The sequence below is a fragment of the Branchiostoma lanceolatum genome, chromosome 4 (genome assembly GCF_035083965.1).
Source record: "Branchiostoma lanceolatum isolate klBraLanc5 chromosome 4, klBraLanc5.hap2, whole genome shotgun sequence".
Taxonomy (NCBI): domain Eukaryota; kingdom Metazoa; phylum Chordata; class Leptocardii; order Amphioxiformes; family Branchiostomatidae; genus Branchiostoma; species Branchiostoma lanceolatum.
In genome coordinates, this window is record NC_089725.1 from 23,731,904 (window position 1) to 23,755,924 (window position 24,021).

At 39.2% G+C, this 24,021-nt stretch overlaps 1 protein-coding gene and 1 long non-coding RNA gene across 4 annotated transcripts in view; one reads left to right on the top strand and one right to left on the bottom strand.

Annotated features, from left to right (window-relative positions):
- The window catches only part of LOC136433497 (1-phosphatidylinositol 4,5-bisphosphate phosphodiesterase beta-1-like), a 78,918-nt gene extending 57,408 nt beyond the window's left edge, over window positions 1-21,510 (bottom strand). For all 3 annotated transcript variants that reach the window (XM_066425773.1, XM_066425772.1, XM_066425771.1), the window contains exons 1-3: window positions 21,304-21,510; window positions 10,268-10,345; window positions 9,203-9,271 (exon numbers count right to left, since the gene is read on the bottom strand). In XM_066425773.1, coding sequence (XP_066281870.1) covers window positions 9,203-9,271; window positions 10,268-10,345; window positions 21,304-21,402 — 246 coding nt within the window. In that variant the 5' untranslated portion in view covers window positions 21,403-21,510. The remainder of the gene's footprint in view (window positions 1-9,202; window positions 9,272-10,267; window positions 10,346-21,303) is intronic.
- A 1,477-nt stretch (window positions 21,511-22,987) lies between these two features.
- Window positions 22,988-24,021, top strand: part of LOC136433503 (uncharacterized) — a 2,360-nt gene continuing 1,326 nt past the window's right edge. Inside the window, exons 1-2 of the long non-coding RNA XR_010755635.1 lie at window positions 22,988-23,368; window positions 24,014-24,021. The exon at window positions 24,014-24,021 is cut by the window's right edge and continues 1,326 nt beyond it. This is a non-coding gene — a long non-coding RNA (uncharacterized lncRNA). The remainder of the gene's footprint in view (window positions 23,369-24,013) is intronic.

Sequence of the window (24,021 nt, forward strand, 5' to 3'; positions counted from 1 at the left end):
GGAGGTAGGAAATAGAAAATATAATAATAGATATAAACAACATATACAACAAGATGAACAATCATTACAGATGAGCAAATTAAATTTTTTGAAGAGCATGTTGATAAGGTTACAGGTTTGGAGCTGAAAGAGCAATATTCTAGCGACACTTTTAGAGTTGGTAAAGACTTAATTTGTTGATTTCATACTCAATATAAAACTTGTGATTGCAAGTTTACATAATTATTATGAGAACTGTCAAATGTCATCAAATACATGGCTTATAACATCAACTCCCAGTATTCTGCTGGATATCCTGAGATTTGGCACATTAAAAAAATGGTGAATCTAAAGTAGATCAATAATCCCTGATGCATGCATCCAGGTCTTCCATCAAGACATTCTTGGGAAGGCCTCTATAACACAATTTTTAAATATGGTTATCTCAGGCTACCCAGAGGAATTATACGAGTTCACATTATACATGTAGTCCTCAAAAAGGAGAAACATTTAACTAGTATGCAGTATCAATTTAGAATTAACAAAAAAAGGGACATGTTTGACAAAAATGGCCTCTTCCAATCCCCGAATTACAAACTCCCCCTGGCCTCCCACTTTATTGCCCAGACTTGGCAGTTCCCAAAATAGCTCAGGTACTGAAGCACCTTTGTTAGTGGACCCTAAACGACACATTGAATACTAATACTGCTCTGTAACTGGCAGCCACAGGGGCATTGCAGTATTGTTACATGACCCTTATCTGTTAAAGAAGAGGGTATTCTGATGAATTTTGCCATATTCTACAAAACACTGAGGTTAGATATGACAGCAGGATGTGTATTAGACATGACATCACCACTTCATCATATCACCATCATCATTACCATCCTCCTTGGTCTAACCCTTCTGAAATGGCTTTTTTAAAAATAATCTCCACTAGCATGTGACATAGAGGTAGTATAGTATATACATATACAATACCTTTAGAAGTATGATGCAGAGCAAAGGACATTATTTTACAATACATGTATGTAAAATTGTGAAATGTATCATGAAGGCTTATAATTGACACAATGTGGCGATTTGTGTTATTCCAACCAAGCTATATTCCCAATGGACAGTGTCCACTTGGTTTCATTTTTCAGCGGACCAATATTCCAGTAGGCAGTATTGGGATATTGGGTGTTAAATCTGAAGCTAGAGGGCATTCGTTTCTACACTGACATAAAAAGAACAAGAAGTGTTATTTTTAACACACATCACTGTTATATTTTTCACTCACTGGTTTATTTTAGGTAGCTCTGTCCCAGAAAAAAGGAGATTCGTGTACCATTAAAAGGCATCAAGCCAACAGATATATGAAACTAGATATCAGGTACGTGTAAATCATACATTGATTTCCGATATCTAGATTGGGAAGAACTGTAACTCACGTCCAGCTTCAAATGAACAACCACCAGGTCTTTTGATGGTTACAGAAGTGGCAGCACCAAAGTTGTCAAATGCATGAGGCATTGGTATGTACATGCAGATTGCATTCACAGTCTGGAATACCTGACTGTTGTCTGTATCATTCTGTAGTTATCTGTCCACATAGTTCACATGTACACAATCTGAATCCCAACACTGTGGGAAGGTGCTGCGTACATGTACATCCCCATTCTTCGTTGGATACATTTTCACTGCCACAATGGCACTGCCACAGAATTTAGTGCAATTTAATTTCAGTAAAATTACTATCTGTATCTGTGTCCGTATTGCCGGTATAACCACCCATCGGTGTAACACACAAGCTTTGCAGGCAAGCAGAGCATCAGCAGCTTGTTATATTACATTGAAACGACCTGTCACACAAAACCTTTGCATATCTAACTGTAGGTGCTGTTTAAACTTTAAAGCTATCTAATGAGAATACTCCTACGGTACTTGTTGGTAACAAGTTCTACTCTACTATACTAGTTGTTCTAGGGAAAATGAATTTTTGAACACCTTAATTTTGGGTTGATAACTCTGGTACTTGAAAGCATGGCTATTTCTTTTCTTTTTTTCTAAGCTGGTACTGAATAATTAGTAGTTGGTACATCCACCAGGAGCTTTATTACACATGTATGGTATAACTTATGCCAGAAGCCAACAGTTAATAGATGCCAGCATAGCAGCAGATACCACAGATGACTGACATTACTTCTCAAGGGCATTACATAAGCTGTAGCCGACAGTCATGAATATCTTACATGGTTTAGCTTAAGCCGTTAACAGAGTAAGCCACTACCTCAAGCTAGGAATACCAAAAAGAATGGCTATTACAATCATGGTTACCGAAATATTGTACTCATTCATCTTGAAGTTCCAAATTCTTGAAAAGTTCTTGTAATTCCGTTATTGCTGATAGCATCAATATACTATAGGCATTGGTTCTAAATAAGCATTGGAACATTTAACTTAAGCCTGGTTTCCACATTTTTTTGAGGTACTAGTCATGCAGTACCAGGACCAGTAAGTAAGGTGTTATCCCAAACCTCACCAAGCCCTTAAAGCACCTTCAGCCTTAATGTCTTTACTACTTCTGGCATTGAGAGAGAATTTAAAGATTTTCTAGCACGCCAGGTAAATTTGGCCCATATTCTGAGTGTGTAACGGGAACAGATTTACCTGGATATCAACTGTTGGGTCTCAGACATAAGTTTTCTTCTTGACAGTTACGATATCACCAGGTTTTTACATTCTGCTTACAGTTCAGATGGGATTCAGATGTAGTCTAGCTCATGTTTGGACATGAAAGCGTCCTCTAACCCACTGCTGGGTGAAGAATGTTGTGGTCATTGCTGGCAGATGTGACACTTAAAGGATCAACATGTTTGTTAAAAGGGTCAATGACTCCTCTATGTATTGGTCAATGACTCACTGTTTACTGGTACAAGCAAAGCTAGTTGACAGCATTTGATTATATTGGAAGGTAAAATACAGTCATGCACTGATGTTTTATTGCCTCCTTAAGATGAAAAACAACACACCTTTAACCTTGAATAAGAAGGTACAGTCATATACTGCTAGTACTAGTAGTATTGCCATGGGTGACTTGGATAATAAACTGAAGCTGTTCTTCCTGCATAAATATAGTAAAACTTAATCATTTGCAGCAGCGTTATAAGGGAGAACAGACATGGAGAATTTCTGGCCCCATTTGAACTTGACCACATTGGGAAAGGTCTTTCACACAGAGGACTATTAAAAGTTTAAAGACTTCCTCAGAAATCGTCCACAGCTGAACCAGAAATGCTTTGCAGATGTTAGGCCGACAGAAGCTTAACCCACACCCCAAGCTGTTCTAAACTCGCTACTGTTTACAATCATGACAAAATATAAAAATCCATATATTCTCATTATTGAATGCATGAGTCTTGATTCGTCTTAAAGCAATATGGCTAGCCTGCAATCAAAAGAACATCAAAGACATTGGATGTGATCCAACGAAACTGGCTAAGTATTTCAACTGCGTCGGCTGTGAAAAATAGTTGTTGAATAAAAGTGTATGTTTTCAAAGACTGTGGAATGACTACATGTACATGAGGTGTCAAATAAATACATGTTATACCAACAATACGTGCTGTATGGTACAAAGAACATCATTTATTCATTGTAACTTGTGGGATGAAGGGATGTGGGATGATGTGGGAAATTCTGGCATGTTTTCAAGATCATGGATAAATTGAAGGCTTAGCAATTTTCCAGCTTCAAATGAATGCTGCATATGGAATGTAAGTTTAAAAGCCCAGGAAATCACATTGATTTTCTCAGGCTTCCTACGCCTTCCTTCCTGGCCTTGAAGGCTGTAGGCAAATCTACCCTAAAACTAGCCTACAGCTTTACAAGGCCATCCTAAGTCATTTACTTCAGTCTACATTAAAAAAAGACAGAAATGTGAAGAAGCGGCAGCTGCTTATTCTGTTATTAAGTGATATTTTGTTCATTATGACATACCATAAGCATATATCATATAATAATCAGGGATACCTTAAAAACAGGCTTCACAGCCTGAGTTGTATTTGCCCTGTATAAATAAAATAGATAAATAATAAATAAGCACTACAAACAACAATTGAAGTCAAGGTCTTCATTGACAACGATGGATGAACATCTTTACTCTTGCTACCAGGTTTTAACTTTTTCTTATTCTTGTGTGTGATTTTTCAATCTCATCTATTCCAGTTCTAGAAATTCAATAGTCTCCTTTAAGAAAGTCTACATTCAAGGAGGAAAAATGCTTACTGTAGTCATCAAGCTAAGGTATTCCGGATCCATAGTCTTTGATAAGCTTTGTGCTATACATGAAACTAATTTGATTAGGCTTGACTCATGAGAAACTGTGTAGGAGAGATACACTTTCTGCTTTTACCAGGCTGGCGGAAGTACTGTAACTTGTAGCCTTTTTGTAACTGTGCAACTTCAAAGGAATGGTATAGATGAAATCTTACATGGTGCCCTTGAAATTCTGTTCCCCGTGTACTACATCATTTCCTCTCATGGCCATGAAATATCTTTTACTTTTTTGGGGAAATATAATAAATAAATAAATAATTTTTGCATCAATCCAAACATGCACCTCTAAAATCAGATAATCTTTCCTATCATATGAGCAGAAAAAGGTGTTGTCAATTGAATTGATTGCTTTGCTGAGTGAAGTAAATATCATGCAAAAGATGATGATGATTAATAATAATACAAATTAATAATCATAGACTTACAGCACGAAATGACTTAAAACCATCCTCTACCTAAAGACTATATCAGAACACATCAAATATGATTAAACTTTGCATGCAAATTTTTGTTAGTTTCTGCACTCGTTGAACAATTACATATTTCCTTTATCATATATCAAAACTGCTTCCTTTTCTTCTGTTGTCACAAAAAGTAAGCTGATATGGCGATCCCTTTTAAGGACACTTAGTCAGTGATTGTCATATCTTAAGGCACTACCAGAACTACAACACTTTGATTTAAAGTCTGGGTTATGTATACAATGTCACATATACATGCACACTTTCTATAGCTATGTCTAATAAAACCTGGCACACTTTCTAGCTATGTCTAATAAAACCTGACGATGTGTCATTTACCAGTTTGGATGAACAGTATAGCGTTATCAAGGGGTGTCAAACCACATACATGTACTGTGGTGGATGTGCCTACATGTAGGTCGTTAAAAACATTATTATTAGTCCTAGGGACTCCCCTTCGTTCTAAATTGGATTCTCCCCATTCCAGGCATGCCTGGCAGTCCATTCCAGTAACCCTGGCAATTTAGCTGAGTGCCCCTTCACTTCATTAGGGTGAGCTTAGTGTTTTATACACTGATCACCCGACATGACCATTTAGCTGATAGCAGATGACATTATGCCTATTACAATAATAGCTGAAGGAAGAAAACCCTTTAATGTGGTCCATGGTTTATAGACAGGTGCGGAGGGTAATAACTGGTTCTTGGTTTACTGTTTTCATTCAGAAATTCTAGCCTCCACCAAGTCTTCCTATGGGGGTGTGGATCGTAGAATTTGTTTTAAAAAAAAGGAAAAATTGTCCAGGAGAGTCAGTCCACGGTAAGGTTAACATCTTCCTCTCCCAACTGTGCCTGAAAAAAAAGCCGGCCAAACTTCCCTGGCAAATATTCTCCCTATACCTGGCGTAGTTAGTCTGGTAGAGACTACCGGGTATAGAAATTCCACCAAGAAGTGAGCTGTAGGACCCCAGCAGCCTCCCTGATTCCAGCTTACCTGACATGTACCATCCATCCGACATGACGCCACGCTTCTTACATGTACTTCATGAATCACTTCTAAATGTCAAGGTTGACGATTTAATTTATTTGAAGCATCTTCTCTTCTTCATTTTCAGTTTCATTACTCTGTGCATCATTCAATTCATTCATCTCAATCTTCCAATCACGCGACTTTCTTTGTATCAAGAGAAAAATTAGCCTCCAGCAACTTATCATCGATATCTTTATTTTTAACATGAACCCTCATTCATTGTGATTTAATGCACTTCACTTATCCCATTTACAGACAAGGTTTTCTTATTTCAGCCAACACCCTTTCAAACAGCATAAGGAGGATGGGTACGGCAGCAGACATTATCATACCTGCTGGAAAGGGCCCATAAGGCCGGATTTGTCTTGGAGAAAGTCCAAGCCGACATACAAACTGCTGTTTGCCAGCAGGACCTACTCAGTGAGGTAATTGCCTTACTTGCCAGAGGCCTGGGTGCAAATCTGAGGGGAAATTATTTTCCTGGCAGTAGCTGTGGCTTTAGTGGATTAGACGTCTGAGAGCCGACTACCTTCTGTTTGCTGATTGGAAATCTGGTGGTTTGAGCCATCAGGCTGGCAATATGCTGTACATATGGGGCCCCCATGCCTCGCTGCATGCATGTAAGTCCTCATGCCTGGCTGCCTAAATCCACCCAGCTATATGGGCAGGAGATGGGCTGTCTAAAAAGACTCTAATCTGTAGTACTAGCTTAGAAGAAGACATTGTGCTGCACCCTCTAGCATCTTATACTGTTAAAATTGGGTGGAGTGGACCCTGGTTTATGGCTAAGGGCCAGAAATAGCAGTTAACTGTGAAGGTATGAGGTTTCCAGAAAGTTCCTTCCCTGTGAAGCAAGTTATATGACTGAGGAACAGTAAAGTGTTCCAGACCATGTTGTGACTTCTGACTGACTAAAGTTAAAAGAGCAAGGCTTTGTCAATGTCATGTAAGTATCTGGAATCACTTCAAGCACCATATGGTGTTTTCGAAGCTTATTAGACGGTTGAGGCATCTCATCAGCCTGGGTACCATCCTATCAATACTACTGGGGCTCGTACATGTGCACACTTGCTACCCTAAAAAAACAATTTTTAGGGTAGCGAGTGCAGGAGCCCTGGTAGTAATAGGATGGCACCCAGGCTAGCATCCTATATTAATTATTATAAATCATAAAATTCAAATATATCTTTTTACGTACTAAAAATGAAACTTCTGTTTTGAGAAGTAGATGGACCAAATTCAAGGCAAGCTGGATCGGGTGCCTTTAGGTGAATGACCTGAAGGAGAGCTACTCTGGGTCATTCACCACATGCAAGGTAACATATGGCAAACATTTCTGTTACCTAAAATAAACTTTGAGAACGTGATTGGCACTTGAAAGATCACACTCTAGTCTTGGGGACAGAGCATCTTGGGCAATACTTGAACCCTTTCCTTGCTTACTTGCAACAGTCAGCAAAAAATCTTGGTGAAAAGCTAATCCTAAAACTGTAAGTTTAAGAGTGATTGCCATGTTACCAAAGTACAGGACCTAAGGCCTTCTTCCATGATATGTCAGCTCTTTTTCTCTAATCAAAGTTGACACAAAACTGGAGTCAGCTCATCTGTCAGTCTATCTGTGTGTTAAGATTGATGATGGTCAGAAAAACATGTCCCTGTCCATAACCTACTGTATAAATAGATGGGATGCTCTAGATCTAGAAAGGGAACAAATGAGGAGGAGGTAGTGCTATCAAAACAGGTCATTGTAATAACTGAATATTTCCTCACTGATCACACTTTATCAATTTTTCTGTTTGACTTTAACTACCAGTAAATTGAACTGTTCAGAAAAACCTTGATCTAAGAACAATAGCTCATCATCACAGTGGTCCATTGAGGATTATTGATCGAGATTTTGTTAGCAAATTAGGTCATTTGCTACATGTGGTATCTAGGGCAAGAGCATTTGTCTCATTGAACGATGCAGTAGCACTGGCCTCCCATCTACAAGTAACAATTATAAATCTGAACAGTTTTGAAGCAAGAATTATACCGAAGCCTGTCCTTACAAGAAAGTAGGAGAACTCATAATCAGAGTCATATGCACTCCATGTGAACATGATAATATCTAAAATACATCTTTGCTGCCAACAGTGGTTGGTGTCAAACTAACTTATGCCAAATCTATTTTTATTCCATAACTATTGTCTTTAGATACATTTTCTGTAACAAGTAACAGCAGAGCTAGTCTTAATCGTTTTTACACGTACCACACCCATTTTACCATCAACCAGCAGAAGAAGGGTTAAATATAGTGTTCTGGGCAATTCTCTTCTTATGCTGGTTATCTAGCAAGATAGCATCTCCTAGGAGATACATGTTACATACTGAAGCTCCCTCAGTCATTGCATAAGCACCAGAAAGCTCCCAGTCATTGCACAAGTACCAGAATATCCCCCTTCTCAATCTTATTTCTTCAGTCCACTGCACACAGGACATGTTGCCACCAGGATCCAATCTCAGAGGACTTGCAACACGCATTCTGAAGACCCATCCATTAGTGTTGGCCCAGCTTGAGGATATGTTTGGACACTTGTTCTACACCAGCTAGACTAGCATCAACATCATATCCAGATCTGTTGCTTGACCAATCCATTACTAACTAAAAATTACATGTTTATTATCTGTTGCAATACTGCAATTTGCTTTCTGGCCTTGTTCATGATAATCCAAGGGTATTTCAATTTTTTGTACATGTACAATTATCAACATAAACTAAGCTCATACATGTACATAGGGGAACTGATGTCATATCATTTTCTTAATATTTAGGAGTCTTTCACACTAGCATAAATACTATCTTGAATTGATTCTTGATGTGCAGATAAGGATTAATACTAGTTGTGAAAGACTACAGGAAAACCTTGCTGAATACATGTTACTGCACTCAAACAGTATGAAAACGTAGCACAGAACAGTGACATAGAAGATGACAGTGTCTCATATTTCTCTCTCATCTTCTTCAGTCACAATTCAGGCTTAATCAAGCAGATTTCACAAAATGATGATGGTTCATTGAGAGTTCAATATGCTCCATTGTGATCATATATTCAACAGAAGTATAATCCATCAAGGCAATCATTAACTTCTAACTCTTTATCCTTTGTATTCATTTGTACAAGGGTTAAAAATGATAAACATAACACTTTTACCCAAAAATGGTGGATAGAATTTTCAGTATCATATATTTTTGAAGCCTATACAAGGAGACATGTGTTTAACTCTAATTCAAATTCAACCAGGATTAATTTCTAAGGGATCTTTTAAGTTAAGACAATGGCAAACTAATTCCCATCTCAATCTATGAAGGAGTTTGAACACTTTGATTGAATTATTACTGCATCACGGCCCTTATTTCCCGAGGGTCCTACCTTGGGAAGTCGTGCGTATTTGCCTGTCCTGGTGTCCCTGATGACGGTGATGTCCAGACATTCAGTCTCCTGAAGAGTGAGGAGAGTTTCACACATCAGTAAGAACCACCACCTTTCTAATTCTTGCCATTCTCCAATACTAATCAATGAAAACAGCAGACCTGCTGATTTTGAAACTTGTAGTAACAGGAGTTAGAAAAGATGGTTACAATCATTATATAACATTTATCTTCAGACAAACCATACAATTTGTTTGCTTTTTCCTTTTGCTAGCAATGGTACAAGTCTTAACCAACTTGTATCTATCTAAAAAAAAATTCTGGATTTTTAAAACTCAAGTCCAAAATGTTTTTACAAGAATAGTGTTGTCAGCAGATTGCAATTGGTACAGCTGCATTTATAACTAAATTGCACAATGTCATGAAATATGAATGTACATGTATATCAAACTTTGCAGGCCATCTCTGCGATATGAAAGACAGTATTGTCACAAAAACAAGTCAAGGGAATTTAATATATAAAGTGACTGAATTATACCTGGTCAGACATCTATCTAGATCATGGGGGTTGCCATTACATTAAATCTTTTTAGTGAAAGTTAATAAAATGTGGCCACATCTTCTTCCATTGTTTAGGTCTGTACAGAGAATGGTTCTATTTTCTACCCACTCAATTATTCTGTAGAACATGGAGTGGGACAACAAAAGGCAGTTAATGTAAATGGGACTTCAAAGATGGGGCTAGGACTACTAGACAGCTACAAAACACTCCGGGCAGAGCTATACTTAGTCCTGAGTACAAAACATACTGCTCCCAAAATAGCATCTGTCACATAATAAACATGATGGAAACCACTATAAACACACGTCATGCTGATGGCAGTAAGCACATGTTCTGTCAGACTCTAGTTCACTTCTGGAGACACTGTTATGCCAAATCAACACAACTGCTTTTACATTCATCACTTTTAGTATGCTTTATTCAAACATTCTATTTTTCTAGAAAAGCGCTGGGGGTGCCTAAATGAGTGAGTTAACAAAACAGTTACTGTAACACTACACTGACCCCATTCTGATCTGTCCAGTAGAGAACTTGACCTTCTTCATCCACTCGCAAGGTCACCGCTACTCCCACTGTGGAATCCTGTACAGGAAGAGAAGAAATTCGTAAAACTCAAGATTCAAGAAAACACGTCAGAAGAGTACAAAGCAATCTATATCATTACCTCCATGAACAATGGAGGTATCGTCTGGTTTTTGGTGTGTCTGTATGTCTGTGTGTTTGTGTTCCCGGACAATTGTGGTCAGCATAACTTGAAAACCTCTGGATGGATTGTGACAATATTTGGTACCTGCATATGTCTTGGGAAGACTGAGGTCAGGGTCAATTATGGGTCTCCTATTCCCTTGGTACTGCAACAAAATTTTTGATGTCTTGTGTTCTGGACAAGCTATGGTCATAATTTTGATATGGTAGACAAATCTTGTGCAAATGAGGAAGTGTCATAAGTTTGGGCCCCCTAGCAGCTTATTTTAATTAGTAAAAAAAATGACTACCTGCAGAGCAAAGTAGGTAACTTCTCTATACATATAATCAATCCCAAACAAAGAGGTGCATAGCTATAAAGTCGACTTAATTAACATTCACCCAATGGTACCAAGTAATTATTTTAAATTCATTTGTTACAAGCTTAAACAATGGGTAGATTTTTATGTCAGTTTATGCATATGTGGTGTTATCAACCACATAATACTTAATCATGTCTAAGGTAGAGGGTGGCCCTTGGCAATAAGGTCCTTCCGTCCAGAGATGTGATTTATGTAGAGGATGTGCATCTTTGTCAAAAAGCTTTACAAACTTCTATCAAGTTTGAGTGGACTGTGATGATGACTGTATAGCAAGAGTTTTAAATTCACTTTCCATCATCACATACATATTAAGCATTCAGTACAGCAGGAATCAGACATGCTTGCCACTTGCTTTTTTGCACCACAGCCAATTCTAGAGGCATCCCAGTGAAATGTGAAATGTCAGCCTATACATCCTACATCTGGGACAGGCTTTTTAGCGAATGCCCACAAACGCCCACTCTGTCGAAGTCCACGCTGCACGCATCTATTTTTTTTTGATTGGAATATGTTCAGGTTGTGCTCCCATTAATTAATCCTGAGTTTCAAGTCAATCCATCGATCCGAAGTTAAATAAAGCGAACTTGAAGATTCTTACCTGGCTTTTTAGCGAATGCCCAGCAAAAAAAGGCTTTTTAGCGAATGCCCAATATATCAGCCAAAATATCGGCCATCGTGACACGGGCGCTAAATCTAACACCATAAACATGTTCAACAAGTTGTCCCCTGAATGTGTACTCAGTTTCCGTGCTGTACACGCCTGTAAAGTCACTTTATTTTACGAAATACACTGCGCGGCCCGAGGGGTAGAAGCGGCTGGTAACCTGTCCCAAATATGCAAATAAGCCACCATATTGGATATTTACGTCCGGGGCCGTGGATTCCCACGCCGTGTATTTCGTAAAATAAAGTGACTTTACAGGCGTGTACAACACGGAAACTGAGTACACATTCAGGGGACAACTTGTTGATCATGTTTATGGTGTTAGATTTAGCGCCCGTGTCACGATGGCCGATATTTTGGCTAATATATATTGGGCATTCGCTAAAAAGCCTTTTTTGCTGGGCATTCGCTAAAAAGCCAGGTAAGAATCTTCAAGTTCGCTTTATTTAACTTCGGATCGATGGATTGACTTGAAACTCAGGATTAATTAATGGGAGCACAACCTGAACATATTCCAATCAAAAAAAATTAGATGCGTGCAGCGTGGACTTCGACAGAGTGGGCGTTTGTGGGCATTCGCTAAAAAGCCGATGCGCCTACATCTTTTATGACACATGGTTGGGTGTAGAGTTTCTGAAGTAAATGAAAATGTCACCGAATTCTAATATGGTAATGCTACTGGCCTTGAAGCAGGTTTTACCTCTGAGTCAGTGATTTGGCATCACGCCATTAGCAATTCCAGTACTACCCAAATTCTACAGGTTCACATATGATTTGGTACAAATACACAAGTAGGATTCTAGTATCATTCTACCCTTTCTTTTAAGGAAAAAGTGAATGACGGATTACAATAGACAATCAAGAAATTGATAAAGTCAAACATTTGGAAAGGGTATCCTAGATCTGGGGTTTAATTTCCTTTCTTACACCTGGAAGTAATGGCCATCTAAATGATATAACCGTTACAGGTCACACAATGTGGCTGGGTTATATACATGTGTGATGTATGCAATTTTGCTGAGGTGCATATACTTTCTTTATAATCATTACCTTTGCTAAGAAGGTTATGTTTTAGGCACCGTTTGTGTGTCTGTCCGTGTGTTTGTGGACAGCATAACTCAAGAAGCTGTGGCTGGATCCTAATGATATTTGCAAAAGGGAAAAGGAAGGTCACAATCGATAATAGGCCTCCTAGCAGTTTTCTGCGATACTGTCTGCAGGGGAACGTCTTTTTTATATCTTATGTTTACCTTCGCCGAGAAGGTTATGCAGAGGGTAGCGTTTGTTTGTCTGTTTGTTTGTAGTGGCACAGCATAACTCGAGAATGCCTTGATGGATTGTTTTGATATTTGGTATGTTGGTAGGTTTTGATGAGACCTAAAAACGATTAGATTTTGGGCCCCCTAGCGGCTTCTTACGGTACTGCAGCGGAACTTCCTGTTTTGATATCTCGTGTTCCGGACATGCTATGGAACTTATTTTTGAGTGGTAGATAGATCTATGGACAGAGAGTAAGTGGTGTGGGTTTGGGCCCCCTAGGGGCTTTTTTGGAACTGCAGGAGCAGGTTTCGCGTCTGACTTTGAAAGGGAATAACTCAAGAAGGGCTTGATGGATGGTAATGATTTTTGGTAGGTAGATAGCTTGAGTGATGATGTCCATGATTAGACACTTCTTATGGAAATCAGTATCTAATTTGCATAATTAATGAGGAAGTTTATACATCCGCCAAATTCCATGATAGGACTCTGAAACATGTGACATACATTGTATGTAACTGAGGAAGAGAGAAATATTAATTGATATGAACTATGCAAATGAAGACCTCATTTGCATAATTAATGAGAAAATACTATAACAAGATGGCCTTGATGGATGGTCATCATTTTTGAATTATTCCACACTGGCAAATGACGGCAATTTCAAACATCTAATACTTTTTTTGTGGCATCGGGAAGTTATGTGAATGTTAACATCGCTGAATCAAATTATGTTAATAAATAAGGGCCTCTTTTGCATAATTGATGATAAATATTAGCATAACCTTCTTTGTTACGCTCATAATTTGTTAAGCTGATACTTTGGACATGTTATATTTTAAGACAATCAACTGGTTTCTCATTATTATTGATGAGAAACACTCCTAATACGTCAGTCATAAAGGTTAAAATCATTTGGCGAAGGTATGAGCTCGTGGAACTCTAGTTTGGACATGCTGTGGTAATTATTTTTGAATGGTAGTTGCTCTTGTTTAATTTTCTAGCTTATTACATCAATTTTAGGCTTAATTCCATGAGAAGTGGAGCCTAGAAAGCTCCAGTTGTTTGGCAGAGCATGGCCAGGTACCCATGACCTCCCCTAGCCTGCTGTCTCACAGTCTCCCAACCACTTCACCATTGCCATGGCAGACATTCATATTCATGAGCTACCAGTGCAGCATGTCAAACACCAGCGGTGATTTATCCCAATTTCAACAAACAAGACTCTCTCAAATCTATCGGGGGCTACTGAGGATCAAACTTGTTTGACAATCAAGGTACAAGGTCAATTGAGGTATTGAGCCATGCCCATACAAGTAGATGGTAGACATACCCATACCATGTCCATTTTAGGGACTATGATCATATCTTCTGTTTCAAAAGGATAAGGAATATGTGTACAATTACATGTAACAGACCTGAAGACTAAGAATGGCAAAATATTGAAGTTGTCAGATGAAAAGCCTGACAAAGAATAAAATAGAACGAATTATGAGTAGGCACGAAATTGGAACTGGACATAGACAAAGGTTTGCAAAATCTTGTGTTTTCAGCAGCTCCTGTCTCTTAAGGTTCCCAGTGAATCTGATAACCATTGATAACAATCAATGCTTGTCACCAATGTGGTTTTATTACTAAAAATACTTCATAACCCACTCATTCTTGCTTTTTTTGCTGCCATATCTTCTTCATAGTTTTCAAGTATTTGACAGAAACGACTTTAAATTCACCTGTTATCATCATCAGTTGGTATAAATTGGCCTGGCCATCATTAAAAGAGATGCATGAAAACACTTCATTGCTGCCCTCTGCAAATCACACTGCACCGTAGCCAAAGATATTTGTGTCCAAATTAACTACTCATGGATCATATCGATTCAGAAATCCCTGAGAACAGTCCTGCAAGAGATGCATATCCCTACAGAGCTACAAAGGTGGACAACCTTTCTCCATCTCATTGTGTGCTGGCATTTCGGCTACACTTGGCATCCAAAAATAGGCCGCCACAGACTTGGCCAGAATACAAAGTAGCTGACTAGTATTCAGGGCTAGGCGCCAAGCTCTTTTTTTTTTTGGCGAGCGAATTACCGGGCTGCAGGGTTGGGGAGGACAGAATCATGGCCAGAATGGTTTCCTGCAATAAAAACTGCTGTCAAGATACACTCTAGATCTCTGTAAAGGGTATATGTAGCACAGTGCGGTTAGAAACTGGAAGGGCTGATTTCATTTGTATCCTGGAAACAGATGGAAGCATGGGAATACTTAATTTGATGTTGTCTAACCTCCTGACTGATAGTATTATCAATGTAGAACAATGTGGTCAGAATAATATGATAGCCTTATCTCATTAGCATCAACTTCAATTCAAAAACATGCTATCTCTTATCTGCATGTAGCCAATCTGAAAGAAGAGGTAATTTTTAGTGCTGTATGCATGAATGAATGAAGATATGAGTGTGCCTCCTTACTTTATTTCATGCAAGAAACGCATGGTGTGCCATTGTCTCAAACAATGTTTTGCACGGTTGATGTTTCTTGCATGTAACATTAAAGAAAACAACAGTTGTAGACAGAATATATGCATGTGTTTTATAGATCAAACATCACAAAGTTGGTGAGTCCAATCAATTATGTATGATTATAAAGTCACACAGCTCCAATCTTCCCTCAAGCTCCCAACCCCCTGGTGAATATGTGGAAGAGACATTGCTATTCAGCACACTTCCAGGCATTTATCGATTACCAAGCTCAGAAAACCCCATCACGTCTTTTCACGCTCTAACTCCTTTATACCTTTCAGGCACTAGATTTCAACATCTATTCTTATCCTACTCATCCTACTACCACTATAGAAAAAGCAGTGGCAGCATACAACAAGGAGCCATAAGAGCATGCGTCTGTAAATGTCTTTCAGTACCATATCAACCCAACCCAGAAATAAGCCACAAGAGCTACTCTCTATAGACCAAGGCTTTGAATTGATTTTCGGAAGGTGACTATAATAAGTGGCATACAAAATGCATGAAGGAAAACCTTTCTTTTTGATAGCTCTTTTAAAATTGCACTTCTGGGTAAAATGAGCTACTACTAGGTATCATGAAACATTAAATCCATGCAAATTAACAGGTTCATATATGTACATGTATAACTTTTAAAGATTCTACTGATCAGGTGATGGCTAATGGTTGGTTAGACAGGGCACAGGTCATGGCACTGTTGATTTCATGTGTTGCTGCAAGGGGCGGACAAAGAAAGATGATCAGGGAGTACCGTATAAAAAGTTTTAATTGTGTGAATTTTTGTGGACAGAATGTGTGACAAATGTAGGTTGGTAATCATACATATATATCTATAACAATCTTCCAGCTTACTTGAAGTAAAAATCTATCATCTTGTCATATTCCTAGAGCACTGAAATTCACGTAACCCTGCCCTCTTTAACTACATGTACTATCCTTACTGGTCTGCTCCTGAATGAACCTTAATTTCCACCACACACGCTGATTTTGTTAGTTTATGCCTTTATGGCTTTAATGGCCCAAGAAGGCTGCATTGGAGTATTAGTTGTAAACAGTACTAGTGTCCATACTGTTTGTTTGGCTGAGTCCCTGAGAATGTGACAGGTGGCATAGAAAGTGTGTGTACATATTTTGTGCTGAACATACAGTACTTGGATATGTGGTCTCTCTAGCAAGGGAGCATTCTTTAATGCCCTATCCCTTATGTATTTGATTTGATCTCTAGACTGATAAATGCCATATCTGTGTTGAAATAGCCATAAAGAATAATCATTCACAGAGGCTGTGCTGTCCTTGCATGCTGACTTGCACATGGGATACAGCAGTGTAGAGGCCTTATCCTGATGTCACTGCCTCTTTAATTTGCAGATTTAACAAAGGAAAAGCACATTTGTGACAGTCTCAACAGACCATTAGACTGATGACACCAAGAGGATCCTCACACATATGATACCTCAATCTTGTCTTATATTCTCTGGCTAAGTAGTTGAACAGGTTTATTCACCTTAGCACAATTCAACCCAACAACGTATCTAACCATGCTGCCTTGAAACATCTTCAAGTTCGCAACTTCAAGTTTCTGTGTTGATTTACTTTATCTCATCTGTTCCTTATAATGCATCAATATGTATTGATTATTAGTTGTATTAGTTTGTTAGGATAGCGGCCTTGAAAGTGTGACGTTTGACAAGGAACACCTCTTCCGCCATACCTTCCACTTTGTTGGAGAAAAATGATACACGAAGAAGACTCACTGCTGTACATAGCAACTATAGCTTTTCCATGGTTCCTCCCTCAGGTTTGGCAACATTAAATAAAAGATGAAATAATATCCTTTGGCAAGGAGCCAAGAGCTAGACTTCTGCAGCTATGACAAGGAGGCAAAAAAGAGATTGGAGCATTGAAATGAATGTGAAATGTGACCCACATCCCTAAAGGTAGCCTCGTGTACAGGCTTCCTATAACGGCGGCATATATATTGGGGGTGGGGGGGGGGGTCTCTAATGCCGGCAAGGGAGTTGCGTAGCCAAGGGAGTTGTGTAGCCGAGGGGCGCGCCGGCTCCTGTATTCATAATCCTTTGTAACTTAGCTTTCTCCTTCTGTCACATCTCTTCTTGCTGCCTTCAAGTTCAAGCTCTTTCTTCATCTCTCTGTTTAACTGAACTAATGACCCTTAACTTCTCTTGCCCTACAGCCAAATGCATTGATCTGATAGCCTTTCACAAGACTACCATTGCACTGTCTTGAACTTATCATTTGAGATGTCTTACATTATCTTCTTGAAACCAAAGAGCCCCTTTGAGATGTTGAATTCCGAGGATAGCTCACAGCATGTTATCAGCCCTGTTGGCATGTACACAGGAAATGTTTGGTAAGCATTGACAAATACACCCAAGATTTAAGGTCAAGATTGTAAGGTTAAGCAGTGCACAGCTTTGTCAAACAAAGACATCTTTGAACATAGCAGTCGTTCATCATGTATAACTTCTTGTCTACTGTCAAGGATATTGAAGGGTCCAGGAGGGATACCACCACTCTTGGAATGGCAACCAAATCAAATGCAAGGGCGTACCACACCATGCAAATTTAGAATATGTAGCTATAGCTGAATGTTAGGAATTGTTACAAATATGGCGTTAGTTACGAAGATGGCAACTTTTGAATTAAAAGGCATCTCATTAAAAGTAATACACCTAAACATACGCAGCATGGCAACTAACAAAGGATTGGAAATAATGTACTAAAATATACTTTTACCAGACAACTTCACTAGCCTTGAAAAGTTACATACAAATGTATGACCTGACTTAGGCTATTGCAGGCCCTTGTAATTCGCTATTTCCCACTCGTTAAGCTACAAAGCTATATGCGATAAATTGCAAGTTGAATGTTGTTATTCCCGGTATTAACCCTCCCGCCTTGTGATCCTTGGTTGATGAAAGGTGACCTATGGCTGGAAGCATGTACATGTTTGCTTGTTATTGTCCCCCCTGCCTGGTTGATTAGCGGTGGGTCAGAATTAGTCGTCTTTGAGTCGCAATCCTCTTTGATTAAAGTTTGAATGTAAATAATTCATCTCACATCAGTATCTGGTGAACTGAGCCCTTCAAGTATTACTTTTTCCCTTTAAAGTACTTGAAGCCACTTTGTTTTGCTCCACTTCACATGAAAGATTTGTGAGGTGGTGTTTTCCTTGAAGAAAGTACATAAGACGCCGAAGACTCATGCTGTATAATGTTGCAATATAGGTGCACCAATGTGTTGTCAAAAGCTAAATAAGAACAATTTCAATAGTGTCTATTTGTAATTTTTACACTTTTCTCAATATAAGGTATCATACCCAAAACTCCAATACAGCTCATTTGCCTGCACAAAATACATTTCACCAAACTTTTCAAATTTATGGAGGCCAGAAGTCTACTAAAGGGTAAGTTATACAGTGCACAGTGCCATGATCCAGACGACTCAACCAAGACAACAATGCTTTGCACCAAAAAAAGGGAAACGAGAATACAATGAATAGCAGTGAGACTGGTTTGCCCAGGACTCCATAAATCATAAATTCTTCTTGTTTTGTTTCCCTTTGGGATGATAGCATCTCATCATTTGGACATCAGAGGAAACCTGAGCTGGGTGTGGCAGTAGACTGAGTTACAGTGGCAACAAGAGCTTAGCAAACACTTACTTCATTGCCTTTATATAAACAAGGCTATTGATCAACACATTAGCATCAAATAATGAGGCAAGGTCACACACATTTAACTACATGTACATGTTTGGCAAATATGTGTAAATCTATTGTAATCAGAATTGAAAACAATTTGTCTTAGCTCTGTTGTAAGATTAATCATGGGATGTAAGGTACATGTACTACCTAGCTGTTGAGCAGAGCATTCTTTTTTCTTGTGCCTCATACTAAGTTATAACTTATAGACTGAGATCTCACATGACTGTGTTTTTTGTTGTGGGGATAGCAGCTCTGGCCAAAACCCCAAAAAGGAACTAACCAATTTGTACAAGTTATCACATGTAATGTAAAACAGAATGCCTTGTACATACAAGTGCCTATCCTTATCGTGAGCTTTAATTAAGTTAATAGTTGATGTTCAAGAAGTCCAGAGCCAGCAGGTGCTCTAAATTGAGGTCATTGACCTTGCCAGACAGACCAACTGTCTATGGACTATGCCACACTACTTTCAGGAAGGGGGTGTTGGTGTTGTAATGCTGCAGTGCCTGAAAAAGCTGCTAGGCAGTCCCAAACTACAAACACACCAAAATTCATAACAAATCCATCAAAAGGATCTTGATCTCTTATAGCTGCAAACATACATACATAACCAGAAACAGTACCCCCCTAGGAGGTGAACCTCTTTCCCAGAGGTAAAAAAAAACACATATATTTGATCACAGTAATAATTTAGGTGTCCTTGTGTGCCTGTGGGTCATGTTTCAGAGCCGTTTATTTATTGATGGATTACAATGTTCCACACACCTGTTCTGACAGAGAACACACGGTCAACTGCTCTAAGCCTGTCAGGCATGTAGAGCTTTCTAACACTGGGACAAGTTGGAAATCCTCCTCCAAAGAAAACTATTAATCATACTTAGCTCCTCCTTGCTTTAGATATGTCACTGTCGCTAGGCTAGCTTCTCAGAGAGTATGTAAACAAATCTCCTGCTAGCTTTTGGAATTACAATTGAGACTGTCAACATTTGATAGGGCTTCGTGGTATTTAATGTTGACAATGTCATAAAAGAAACATATGGTCCACATACTATGACACTAATAATGGAGTCAACTTGTCCCCGTGAGGAAAGAAAGTCTCTTTTGAACGTCTGTAGTCCCCACAATGAATTACCTTACATCACTAGTGAGCCCTGGGGAAAGCTCAGACCAGAAGAACTGTGCAACGTTATATCTTCTTCACCCCAACTTTCGAGGCTGCATATTAAGTCTTTATCCAGGACCTGCACTTGACACTTCAGATATTTCCGTGTATGGTAGTACAGTGAAACCTATAGCTCCGTAACTAGGCGTAAGGGTTGCGGTGACATGTTCTGTGCTTTGAGCACCTACTACTATAACCTTTAAATCTCTTGCTGAAGGAAACCCTGCAAATACAATGTAACTCGTACAAACCAATTACTTGTGCCATGATCTAGTGGGGTTTATATGATGACAGGGATGACCAACCATATGAATGTGAAACAGGAATGAATAAGACTGTTGCGCACATATCTCAGGAGGTTGTCTTGGAAACAGCATCAACAACTTATTAATCCCCCACAATCTCCTAAAGCGGAAGATGCGGCTAGGGATTATACAAATCTACTCTACTCTACTCTACAATCGCTGAAAAATGGAATACTTGATGTGTGCCATCAAATGCAACAACTTTGTACCCATGGCTTGTGACAGATACTAATAGGGACAGGCACTGTCACAAATACTGTAACAGATATTACGTCGTATGGCCAGCCCTGCAAATGCACATCAGGGTTGATTGACACCAAGCCTGGGCAGCAATCACAGATTTTGAAATGCCAACAGCCATGACTGGACGTAACGCTAGCCCTCAATGTTTTCGCGGTGTTGTCTGTAACATATTCGGGACATTTTTATACTGATCGATAATTTCTGAAGGTCCTGACCTTAGCTCTGCCGAAAATATGAGATTAATACTAGGAATATTCAACGGCATTAAGAAAATTTTAGGAATAAAGGAGTATGGTTGGCAAGATGGCGTCAAAATCTGGGAATTCCTATCCTTTTCTGCCATACTGAAACCAGTGTCAATTTCAACAATAACAGCATGGGTTCCCCTGTGCTCAGTCCACGAGCCTTGGTGGGGTTTACAAACAGACTGTTCATGCGACATAACGTGAATTTAGATTGCTCCATTTTTGACGAGATTGCAAGATCAGCACGCTACGAATGCCAAGGCGATCAGACCCACCCTCAACCTTTATTATTATCATGCACGGGAGATGGCTCTTACTTCCGACAACACAAAAGGCAAGGGCGGAACTCACATCTTCCCATTTGATGAACTTATTCCCGTCCTTCAGATCCTCGGGAACCTCCACTGGCTTGAGCTGTAGAGCGTGGACACCTGGCTTGGCTCCTGCCATGACGGGAGCGTTGTCTGGCGGGGAGAGGAGAGGAGAGTCTTGCCGTTCCTGCCGCCCTCCTCACCGCTTCACGGAACTTCCAAAACACGGTACGGCACTGAGGCTGCCCGCCGCGACAACACACACTGCCTGATTCAGGCGGTTCGCTGAGTCGAAATTGCGAACGCTAGGAAAGTGTATGTGAAAAAATTAAAGTCGTTTAAAAGATAAACTGACATACTAAGGCTTTATACGTCCATCCTATCATACACAATTGAATAAAATTGTCAGGATATTATCAGGTGTCTTTTGCATATGTTTGGGTGCCTGATTAACAGATACGTGATATATTGGCAATGGGCGGTGTCGTTTTGTCGGATGTAAATATATCTAGATGTTTATTGGTTCTTGACCTAGATGGCTTTTTTTCCCTATCTATGGCGTAGATGGAAAATTCCGCATGCCTTTTATTTGCTAAACTCTACAGGTTGTCGGTGAAGGTCATAAACCAACAATGAGCTTGTGCACTTTTCCCCCTTACCGTGCAGACTTCAACAAATAACTCAGCTAATAACAAGGGCCGTGGGGGGGTAACAATACTGACCCTTGAACCAGAGTGACTCAGAATTCCTCGGTAGTGGTTTAGGCGTCCAGGTGTTTCTACAATGGCGATCCGCTACCGGAGGCGACAAAACACTTTGTAACTATGATACTCACTTGACTTTAATCCCGTTGTTAATTAAAGTGCCCTTGGTGCGTCGTCATTATCTCCGTCGCATATCATAAAAAGTCTGAGTCAAATTTGGTGTCTTGTTTTCTGGGTAAAAGACGTTCTCTGTATCAGTATGTGTGGCCGGGACAACTCTAATATGGACTCATTGAGCAGGTCTCCGCCCACCAGATTTGGTATACGACATCGATTAGGAATTTTATCAATTTATATAATGGGACTAACGTTATATCAATGGAACCACATTGGTAAAGCTTATCGAAGGAGTATAACACTAAAAAAAATGAAGTGGTAATGAGGTCTGGCCTGTATAATCACGCAAGAAATTCTCAGTTCATAACTATAACGGACTTTGCTTCCCGGCTTTTCAGAGTTACTGGGTCTGTGATTGATCAGAGACGATTAAGGCTAATCACCATATTTGTCGTGGGCGACAACTTTTCAGGCGTTTCTAAGATTAACCGACGCAGAAGTGAAAAAGAGAACCCGTTTGCGGGGGAGGACCAAGCTTTTAGAAAGTCGCTTTACATGCTTTAGAAGAAATATACGAAGCAGAAACACTGTCACAAAAATCGTATATATGTTTTTAAAAAGGGACATGTTTTTTTTATAAGGGGGCAAATTAAATCCACATATGTTTTGAAAATAGGGCCGTTTTTTTAAAGGGGGCAAATTAAATCCACATATGTTTTGAAAATGGCACATGTTTTTAAAAAGGGGGCAAATTAAATCCACATATGTTTTGAAAATGGCACATGTTTTTAAAAAGGGGGCAAATTAAATCCACATATGTTTTGAAAATAGGACATGGTTTTTCTTATGGGTCATATCTTTTAAAACAATATGCATCTTAAAAATAACCCAAATGAGAATATGAGACGAAAAAAAAACATACACCATTTTCATTTTGTACCGTGTATAAGTTTATTCCCCAATCCAGGAAACCCACCGTTTTGCAAAGTGGTGCTTTCAAAATGGTCTATCGTTTCCGATTTACCCCCCATTTTGATAGTGGTGCTTTCCAGTTACGCCGATTTCAAAGTGGTCGATTTCAAAGTGGTCGATTTCAAAGTGGTCGATTTCAAAGTGGTCGATTTCAAACTCCAAACGGAAATGAAATGACGTAAGTCGGAAATGACGTAAGTCGACGCTCATCGCCAGAGAAGCCACCAAGTATCGGTGATCGCTGTTTACGTCCTTGTTTTCACCGTCTTGTACGCGTTTTCTGATCAGCTACGTGTCCCCAGGATATACCAGGTTTGTGTTGACTTTTTCACGTTGTAATAATTTTAGAGTTGCATGTTTAATCGGTACTTTATAGAATGTAAATCGTCATGCAGCCGTATCGTTTGGAAGATTACAAAACTACGCAAATTGCGTGCCGAGCTAGCTATCCAGGAACTCTTCACTTTACGTTCTAACAACTTGAGACGATCAATGATATGATATGTGGTTCAATTTTCGTTGATATGAATTGTTAAAATGTACAAACTTGCGATAATTTTGCTCCGTAGTCAGTGAGGGGAATGGGGAGGGGGGCGAACGGCCGGCGCAACCATGTGCAAGTTCGGACACGATTTTTGTAGTCTGATACGAACCCAGGAAGCCACAAAAATAAATTTGTGTTTCTTATTCTGTTTGTTAAGAGACCTTAGCGAGTATAAATTTGTATGATCGTGCATTAGTTTGAAAGGAATATCTATCCAGATTCCAGACGAAGATTAAAATTACTTGTCCTTGCTGGCTGGCATGTTTTTCTCAGGTTTGTAAAAATATGCATAGCGTGTAAATTTACCACGTATTATTCATAGTTTTTTAGACATTTTGAATAACTTACCTTGTTGCCACTGGGAATTGTTGTTATGTCCATTTGAACGCATTTTCATTGTTTCTTACTAATAGTATGCTCC